The sequence below is a fragment of the Hyperolius riggenbachi genome, chromosome 6, assembly GCF_040937935.1.
Source record: "Hyperolius riggenbachi isolate aHypRig1 chromosome 6, aHypRig1.pri, whole genome shotgun sequence".
NCBI classification, from domain to species: Eukaryota; Metazoa; Chordata; class Amphibia; order Anura; family Hyperoliidae; genus Hyperolius; species Hyperolius riggenbachi.
Genome location: NC_090651.1, coordinates 22,336,399 through 22,346,376, shown reverse-complemented (window position 1 = coordinate 22,346,376; position 9,978 = coordinate 22,336,399). Strand labels below are relative to the sequence as shown.

The 9,978-nt window shown below is 48.0% G+C and overlaps 1 protein-coding gene across 2 annotated transcripts in view; it reads left to right on the top strand.

The window, feature by feature from the left end:
- The first annotated feature begins 643 nt into the window (after positions 1–643).
- Positions 644–9,978, top strand: part of LRP8 (LDL receptor related protein 8) — a 308,337-nt gene continuing 299,002 nt past the window's right edge. Inside the window, exons 1-2 of one of the 2 annotated variants that reach the window (XM_068238988.1) lie at positions 644–799; positions 8,686–8,808. In XM_068238988.1, the coding sequence (XP_068095089.1) occupies positions 730–799; positions 8,686–8,808 (193 nt within the window). In that variant the 5' untranslated portion in view covers positions 644–729. The remainder of the gene's footprint in view (positions 800–8,685; positions 8,809–9,978) is intronic. The other variant, XM_068238989.1, reaches the window with a different exon arrangement.

Below are 9,978 nucleotides of genomic sequence, written 5' to 3'. Positions count from 1 at the left end.
CAGTAATGGAGGTGCCAGATCAGGTAGGACACAAAAGGAGGAGGACCCTTCCCAAAGGCTTACAATCTACAGGGAGAGGTAAGGACACGAATGGTAGGGGACCAGAGTTCAGCTGTAGGTTTAGAGCACTTGTGAGGGGTAGTAGGCCAGAGTGAAAAGGTGAGTTTTGAGGGCTTGCCACATGTGTTATATCATTGACAATCATTAGGTCCTATGGCGAGAACGCTCACCTAACGCAGTCAGATGTTTTCTGTAGCAGTGATAGATGTGTGGGTGCATAATATAAATGTCTAACAAGAATAATAATAATAATAATTGTACAAATATTTTTTAAAAAAAATAAAAATAATTAATTCTTGAAAACTTTTGCAGCACATGCAGGTTTCTTTTTGTAAAAAAAAGATAAAAAATAAAAAAATGATTAAATAAACAAAAATAAAACAAAATGACAATAATAATGTCATGACCAGGAAATAGTTAATTGCTAGAGCTGCTGTCTGCTGTGACCCCGCCTTCTCTCCGCCTACTAGGGGTGTGTCACACCTGCAGGATGACAAGAGGCCACGCCTCGCTGTGCGGGTGTCTTTGCAGGCCGCGCCCCCTGCCTGTCAGTGGTTACGTGTTGCCTCGCGCAGCTCCCCGCCCCTGTGTGGACACGCCCGGTGGGCGGTCCGGTGTGTGGAGAGGCAGCAGCCGGCTCCATGCGCTCCGGGACCCGGTGGTGGCACCATGACGAGCGGCGGCGCCGGACCGGGACTCCTCCTCCTATTATTGCTGCTGGGGGGCCGGAGCGGCGGAGGTAAGAGCGGCCTCACCGCGTGTCGTGTCATCATCATCATCATCCGCAGCACCATCCTCCCCTCCTCCATCACCATCAGGAGCGTCACCTGCCTCACTAGCCCCTCATCAGGTGTATTCCCATCCCTGTGCTGTCATCCCTGTCCCCCATCATTACTGCCATTCCTATCCCCTATCACTGTCCCCATCACTGCTGTCATCCCTTTTCCCATCACTGTGCCAACCTGTCATCCCTGTCCCCCCCCCCCCCCATCCCTGTGCTGTCATCCCTGTCCCCCCATCCCTGTGCTGTCATCCCTGTCCCCCCCATCCCTGTGCTGTCATCCCTGTCCCCCCATCCCTGCTGTCATCCCTGTCCCCCATCATTACTGCCATTCCTATCCCCTATCACTGTCCCCATCACTGCTGTCATCCCTTTTCCCATCACTGCTGTCATCCCTTTTCCCATCACTGTGCCAACTTGCCATCCCTGCCCCCCCCCCCCCATCCCTGTGCTGTCATCCCTGCCCCCCCATCCCTGTGCTGTCATCCCTGCCCCCCCATCCCTGTGCTGTCATCCCTGTCCCCCCATCATTGTCATCCCTGTCCCCCCATCCCTGCTGTCACCCCTGTCCCCCCATCCCTGCTGTCATCCCTGTCCCCCCATCCCTGCGGTCATCCCTGTCACCCCATCCCTGCTGTCATCCCTGTCACCCCATCCCTGCTGTCATCCCTGTCCCCTATCACTGCTGCCATCCCTGTCCCCCATCACTACTGTCATCCCTGTCCCCCATCACTGCTGTCATCCCTGTCCCCCATCACTGCTGTCATCCCTGTCCCCCATCACTGCTGCCATCCCTGTCCCCCATCACTACTGTCATCCCTGTCCCCTATCACTGCTGCCATCCCTGTCCTCCATCACTACTGTCATCCCTGTCCTCCATCACTACTGTCATCCCTGTCCTCCATCACTACTGTCATCCCTGTCCTCCATCACTACTGTCATCCCTGTCCTCCATCACTACTGTCATCCCTGTCCTCCATCACTACTGTCATCCCTGTCCTCCATCACTACTGTCATCCCTGTCCTCCATCACTACTGTCATCCCTGTCCTCCATCACTACTGTCATCCCTGTCCTCCATCACTACTGTCATCCCTGTCCTCCATCACTACTGTCATCCCTGTCCTCCATCACTGCTGTCATCCCTGTCCTCCATCACTGCTGTCATCCCTGTCCTCCATCACTGCTGTCATCCCTGTCCCCCCACCCCTGTCCCCCATCACTGTGCTGTCATCCCTTTGCTGTCTTTGTCCCCCATCACTGTGCCTCCATCACTACTGTCATCCCTGTCCTCCATCACTGTGCCACCCTCACTGTGCCTGTCCCTTATCCTTCTACCCTTAGTGCCCCATCACTGTTGCAACCTTCACCAGTTTCCACATCAGTGTTGCTCCTTCCTCCCTTACATTTACTGTCTCCCCCCCCCCCCCCCCCCCCCCCAACCAGCATGTCTGCCCCCTTTTGCGACCCACTACCACCCCTTTTCCAAAGAAGTTGAGACATTGTTTAGAAAAGCAGAATTTGCTGATTTGCATATCATGCAAACGCCATGCTTGGTTGAAAATGGTACAAGCACAACATAGCAAATGTTGAAAATGAGAAATATGTTTTTTATTTTTGAAATATATGCTAATGCTGAAGTGAATGCCAGTAATGTGTTTACAATAAAGATTGGGCACTGGCATGTTTACTGTTGGGCTCAGTTACCTCATTTTTCAGGAATATATTATAAAAGTTTTGAAAATTAGTCAGTTGCTGTGTTTTTGAAAAGGAGATATTTTATCCCTTCCTTATGTAAGACTTCAGAGTTTAATAGTTCTGGTCTACTTTGTCATACATTTCATGGGACAGTTTGCACCCAGATTCTTGTGCTGTGGAGCCATCCTGTTGTAATAAGCGCAGTATGCAGTTTCACATTTTCCTGCTGAAATAAGTAAGGGCCTTGCTGAAAAAGACCTTGTTTCTAAAGAACCATATGTGGCGCCAAAACCTGTATATTTTTTGGTGGGGCATTAATGGTGCCTTCCTGTGTATGCTACCTTTCCAGCCATCTGAACGCACCTCTGTACCATCTCGGATGGCTCCTGAACTGAGGGCTGATAAGTCAAATTATTATTTTTGCCATCCATGATTCATAAAACCACAGGACAGATTTCCACATATCCCTTAGTCCATCTAAAATGAACTCGGCCCAGATAAAGCGGCAATATTTCTGGATGATGTTTTGTAGATGGCCTCTTTACATGGCAGATGAAGTGATGAACTGTGGTTACGTACAGTAGATTTCAGAGGTGTTCCTGAGCATTGTACAATATTTTGTCTGTATTTAAAGGGATACTGTAGGGGTCGGGGGAAAATGAGCTGAACTTACCCGGGGCTTCTAATGGTCCCCCGCAGACATCCTGTGTTGGCGCAGCCACTCACCGATGCTCCGGCCCCGCCTCCAGTTCACTTCTGGAATTTCTGACTTTAAAGTCAGAAAACCACTGCGCCTGCATGCCCGTGTCCTCGCTCCCGCTGATGTCACCAGGAGTGTACTGCACAGACACAGACCATACTGGGCCTGCGCTGTGCGCTCTTGATGACATCAGCGGGATCGAGGACATGGCAACGCAGGTGCAGTGGTTTTCAGACTTTAAAGTCTGAAATTCCAGAAGTGAACTGGAGGCGGCGGCCGGAGCATCGGTGAGTGGCTGCGCCAACACAGGATGTCTGCAGGGGACCGTTAGAAGCCCCGGGTAACTTCAACTCATTTTCCCCCGACCCTCCCCCCCCCTACAGTATCCCTTTAATGCAGTACTGTATGAGGCCTCAAAGATCATGGCCATCCAGTTTGGGCGTTAGGCCTTGTCCCTTCCTTGACCCTTTTAATGATATTATGTACTGTACACAATGTAAACCCAAACGATTTGCAATTTTACCTTAAATGTTGTTCCTAAACTGTTATTTGCCCTCATGGTAATTCAGACAGATGTACGTCTCCCCATTTTTATCTTTAAGAGACTCATCCTGCATTTTGGAATGCTCTTTTTATTACCGAACCATATTACAGACCTGACACCAATAACCTAATAAGTTACTTGTTGGATTTATTTATTTCTTATTTTCTAACCTTACACAACTTTTTAGTCTCGGTCTCAACTTTTCTGAAACATGTAAACATTCAGGATAAGCATATATTTTTCATACAATAGAATTTCTCAATTTCAACAATTTAAAATGTTGCCTTTATTCTGTTTAAGTGAAACGTAGAGTTTAAAGAGTACCTGTGGGGGAAAAGTGCCCAAGGCAAATACTTGCCTAAGAAGTGGTAAGCCTTTGGAAGCACCTCCTTCAAGCTCACGGTTCCGGTGCTGAGATCCTTCGATCCTCTTCAACAAGCGCATGTTAAAGAGGTTTCAGCCGCTGCATTCCTGTGCGTGAGAGCGGACACTGCGCAGTCACAAGACGACCCACACCTGTTCAGGAGCATGGAGCCACTTGTGCAGGGCTTTTCCCTCTTTGCACGAGTGTTTGTGTGCTGCTGCGCAAGTGTGGGTCACCAGTGCGCCTGCTGCTCAGTGACGCCATGCCCTTTCATGGACGGAAGCGCGACTGCAAACTTTCTGAGGGTCCGTGGTTTAACTTTTTCCCCCTTAAAGGACAACTGAAGTGGAAGGGATATGGAGGCTGCCATATTTCTTTCATTTTTAAAGGGAACCTAAACAAAGAGGGATATAGATGTTTCCTTTTAAACAATACCAGTTGCCTGGCAGGCCTGCTGATCTCTATGGCTGCAGTAGTGGCTGAATCACAGACCTGAAACAAGCATGCAGCTAATCCAGTCTGACTTCAGTCAAAGCACCTGATCTGCATGCATGTTGAGGGGCTGTGGCTAAAAGTATTAGAGACACAGGAGCAGCAGGAGAGTCAGGCAACTGGTATTATTTTTAAATGGAAAAATCCACATCCTTCTCAGTTTAGGTTCCTTTTAAGGAATACCAGTTGCCTGGCTGTCTTGCTGATCCTCTGACTCTAAGGCCCCGTTCACACTGCACGCGTTTCCAGCCGCGTTTTGGAAACGCGTGCAGGTGGCCGACACGCACGACATCAGACAGTGCATAGAGTGCAATGTCTGATGTTCACACTGCATGCGTTCCGGACCTGTGCGGTCCGGGAACGCATGCTGCACGCATTTTTTGTAAAAACGCATGGCTGTCCCATTCACTTTTCAGTGATGGGATCAGCCACGCAACGCACACAAACGCGGATGGCGTGCGTTCGTACGTGTTGCGGTCCGCATGCGTTGCGGTCTGCGTTCTGCAGTCTAAACGGGGCCTATTATACTTTTAGCCATAGACCCCAAACAAGCATGCAGCAGATCAGGTTTTTCTGATATTATTGTCAGATCTGACAAGATTAGCTGCATGCTTGTTTCTGGTGTGATTCAGACACTACTGTAGCCAGATAGATCAGCAGGGCTGCCAGGCAACTGGTATTGTTTAAAATGAAAAATATGGCAGCCTCCATATCCCTCTCACTTCAGTTGTCCTTTAAAGTCACAGGTTTGCGTGAAATGATTTGCACGTCAAAGCACTCTGATTTTATTTACAATTTGCCCCTGTCCTAACTTTTTTATTTTGAACCACCGCTTTGCCCCCCCCCCTCCCCCCCCTCACAAGTATTCCTCTTCTCAATCACTACCATCCCCTCACCTTTTACCCTTGTTCTCATTTCCTGCTCCTTCCCCACCGTGACACTTGTGTCCGCACAGTCACTGTACAGCCATATTGTCAGCAACAGCTAGTAGCCCTGTTCCTCATCTTCCTGCTCACCAATATTACTGTCAGTCATTTTTTGCACCAGCAACTCTGCACAACCAGGGCTGTCATCCCCTCAAAAAAAAAAACCTGCACCTTTATCTCTCTTCATTCTGAACTTCTATTTACACTCCCTGCTAATCCTCTCACCTGATTCACCCTCCATTTGCCCCCTCCACTCTTGTCTTTCTCGCCCACTTTTGCATTATTCCAGTTTCTGCCATCCTACCACCATCTTACCCCATTCTACCCCATCATACACCCCTTCCCCTCATTTCATCTGCTTTCCATAGTTGCTGTCTTTGTGCATGCCATTCGCTGTTGGAGCTTCTCCAGGTTGCCCTAGTTACAGTCTGTGTACACATTGCCCGATCACCCCTCTCGCCCGCTGATGCTCTGCCAGCCTGTGCCCACTGTATCTCATCATTATTAAACTGTATCTTTCATTATCACATTGGGTAACTGCCAGCCTGGCTCCAGAGCCCACCCACTGCTTCTCTGCCAGTCTGTGCCCACTCTATCTCACCATCACTGCCAACCTGGATCCAGAGCCCACCCATTGCTGCTCTGCCAGCCTCTGACCAGCTAAGCACTAACTCACCAGCCCTGTATGGCCCATTTCTCAGACACGGCTTCCTCTCTGCCAGCTGGTCTCCATGCCACCCTGGCACTACTGCCTGTACATTTCTCACCCACTGCTGCTGTGCCAGCCTGTGCCCATCCTGCTTGCAGCCAGTATCCTGGCATAGCTAATGTCTTATGACCATTTTACCAACAGCCACCTTTTAGGAGTGAGTAATATACCCATCGGATGTCATAAAGCACGTTCACCCTGAACAGCCAATCCCATGCCTCTTTTCAATTTGGTGCTTTTCACCTGGTAGGCGACTCCTGATTGGCTGCTGTTGTGCTTTGAAGGCCACAGTGGTACTCTGTATGACACAACAGTCCGTCCCCCTCCATCTGCATGATGTTCAGTGACAGCATGTGGCTAATCCTCTCCAGTATGTGCATTGTCCAGGCCCACAACCATCACCAGCCCGTATTTTATTCACAGATAAAGCCTCAACACTATATATGTGATAAACTTTATTATTGCTTCCTCTCCTGTCATCCGATTCTCCCTTCCTTCTTGTGTATGGTTGGGGTACTGGTTAAGAGCTCTGCCTCTGACACAGGAGATCAGGGTTTGAATCTCCGCTGTTCCTGTTCAGTCGGCTAGCACCTACTCAGTAAGGAGACATTGGGCAAGACTCCCTAACACTGCTAATGCCCATAGAGCGCTCCCTAGGGGCTGCAGCTCTGGCGCTTTGAGTCCGCCAGGAGAAAAGCGGAATATAAATGTTATTTGTCTCGTCGTCTTGTATCTGTATACCATCATGTACAGCTTCACACCCCTTCATAACTTGTACTCCCTCCTTACCACACTGCCTTGTTCCTGCACCTCACACCCCATCACCCCCTTTTAGCCTATGTTCCTCTCACCCCACCCCATCCTGCACACTTTTACACCCTTTATAACTTGTTTTTTTTTTCTGACCTGCGAGTGGAACTCATAACCTCATGCTTCACAGACAGGGGCAATACCTCTGGTCCCGCTTACCACACTGCCTCGTTCCAGCCTCCATCTCTCACACCCCATCATCTCATCCTAACCTGTGTGCCTCTCAAACCCATCTTTTGCCCCCTCCCCCAATCCTGTACATCGGCGGTGTCCAACTCCGGTCTTTGAGGGCCATAGGCATCCTAGTGTTCAGGACAGGGCTGTGGAGTCAGAGTTGGAGTCGAGGAGTCGGAGCAATTTTGGGTACCCGGAGTTGGAGTCGGAGTAAGGAGTCGGATGAATTTTGGCCAAAATTCACAGCCCTGGTAAGTATTAGACTAAGGAGTCAGAGGCATTTTGGGTACCTGGAATCGGAGTCGGCAGTTTTGTAAAGTTTTGGAGTCTGAAGATTTTTGTACCGACTTCACAGCCCTGGTTCAGGATGGACTGGGAAATAAAGAAATATGTTCTACTTGATGAACCACAACTTTCCTGATTCAGTCACCTCAATTAATTTGTGCTGTGCCAAAAATGATGAGCTCGGCCTTCAAAGACTGGAGTTATACTTTCCTGTGAACACATTTCATAATTATCACCCCTCTTCCTTCCTATCTTCCCCTTAAAGAGACTCCGTAACAAAAATTGCATCCTGTTTTTTATCATAGTACAAGTTCCAAAAGCTATTCTAATGTGTTCTGGCTTACTGCAGCACTTTCTGCTATCACAGTCTCTGTAATAAATCAATGTATCTTTCCCTTGTCAGACTTGTCAGCCTGTGTCTGGAAGGCTGCCAAGTTCTTCAGTGTTGTGGTTCTGCTATGCACTCCCCCCTCAGGGGGGAAAGAAACACACAAATGATCTCTTGAGATTCAAAAGGATGGCTGTATACAGCCTGCTTGTGTATGGATGTATTTTCTATGTGTGGACATACTGTACATCAACCTACTTCCTGTTTTGGTGGCCATTTTGTTTGTTTATAAACAAACTTTTTAAAACTGTTTTTAACCACTTTTAATGCGGCGGGGAGCGGCAAAATTGTGACAGAGGGTAATAGGAGATGTCCCCTAACGCACTGGTATGTTTACTTTTGTGCGATTTTAACAATACAGATTCTCTTTAATCTCTGCAGAGCTTCATCTCTCAATATCAGCCCTCACCTCCTCACACTATGTATCCTTCTGAACCCACATCCCTCCCTGCATCCATCTCCTCCATCTTCCCTGTACTTTTCCCAGCACCCCTTGCACTTCACCTACAGCCGCCACCATCTTACCCCCCCCCCCCCCCAACAACAACCCAAGTCTGTATTCACTTCATATCTTCATCCTCCCTCCCCCACCCAGCAACTCTAGTGTCATCATGGTCCCATTCCTTCTCCACATCACCCATCCCAGCCTGTAACCCTTGTGTCTAATTACAGACCCCACCCTCAGCTCACCTCATCATCACTCGCACACCTTCCAGATACTGGCCCACTCACTGCTTGGGTTGTTTTCCCCCCAGCACTGCCCCCCTCTGACTGTGAGGAGAACCAGTTCCAGTGTGCAAACCAGCGCTGTATCCCTACCCTGTGGAGATGTGATGAGGATGATGATTGCACTGATAACAGTGACGAGGAGGGTTGCCGTAAGTGGGGGATCAGGAGTGGGGAGGGGTGGTGTTACAGTTCTTCCTGTTATTGTTCAATAAATGGCCAGCACGGCTGCAGAACCTTCTTTAGAAGCAGAGATTGAAATGCATTGCTTTGGATTGGCCTGTGGTATGTGTGGGCTGCATTTGTGGTTCATTTGTTTAATGTTCTTTGAGTTGACCAGATCCAGAGTTCAGTATAATGTTACTGTGTCTTCTTATGCTAGTGTGGAAGGGAGTGACTTTCCACATCTGTGAAGGAGGAGCCTCATTGAGCAACTCATTCAAGTTCTGCTTAAATTGTTCCGCCGTCATGTTTCACAGTTGTTACCAAGATTGCGTCATCAGATTTCTCCATGTGTGTGGTTATTATTGTTGATTATGTTGATGAGTTTGTGCCTGGAAAGCTTGTCACATGCTGTGGAAAATGATTGCTGGCTGTTTTTACAGTGATTAAGAATGTAAATAGTCAATGAAATGCTAAAAATCTGTATAAAATGCAAATTAAATGCAAACTGTGTGCAGCTTGGAATTGGTTCAGTCCAATGTACTCCCTGATGATTTGGATTGGCCCAGTTCCAAGCTGAATAGATTTGCATTGAATGCAGAATTGTTACCAGCCCATTGACCATGTCAGGAACTCCTTAGGGTATCAGTAAGTAATTGTATAACTTACTGTGCAAAACTTGCAACTGCCATACTAAGCCAAAGATTTTATTTCTGTAGTCCACATAAAACTCAAGATAGCTAATAACTAGAGATCGCCAACAACCTGCTTATGCTACATTAGTTTTATGTAACTTTTCGAGAATGGTCCAGTCTGCATTCGATTGGCCCATTTACAAGGTGCATGAAATTTGCATACTTTTTTTTTTGCACCTCATTGGCTATCCCTGCTGATAATGTTATGCACTCCCTGTCCCCCAAAAAACAGTCACACACTTTAATATTTCTTTGGCCCGCCTTTACCTTTTTGATTAGGGCACGCCTCCACCATGACATCGTTTCAATGAGCTTCTGCAATGTCACAACATTAATTTCTATCTAGAGTTGTATTCATTTTTTGACAAGATCTTGTAGAGATGATGGGAGATTCGGACCTCTGCTCAAATTGTTTTCCAGCACATCCCAAAGGTTTTCAATGGGGTTGAGGTCTGGACTCTGTGG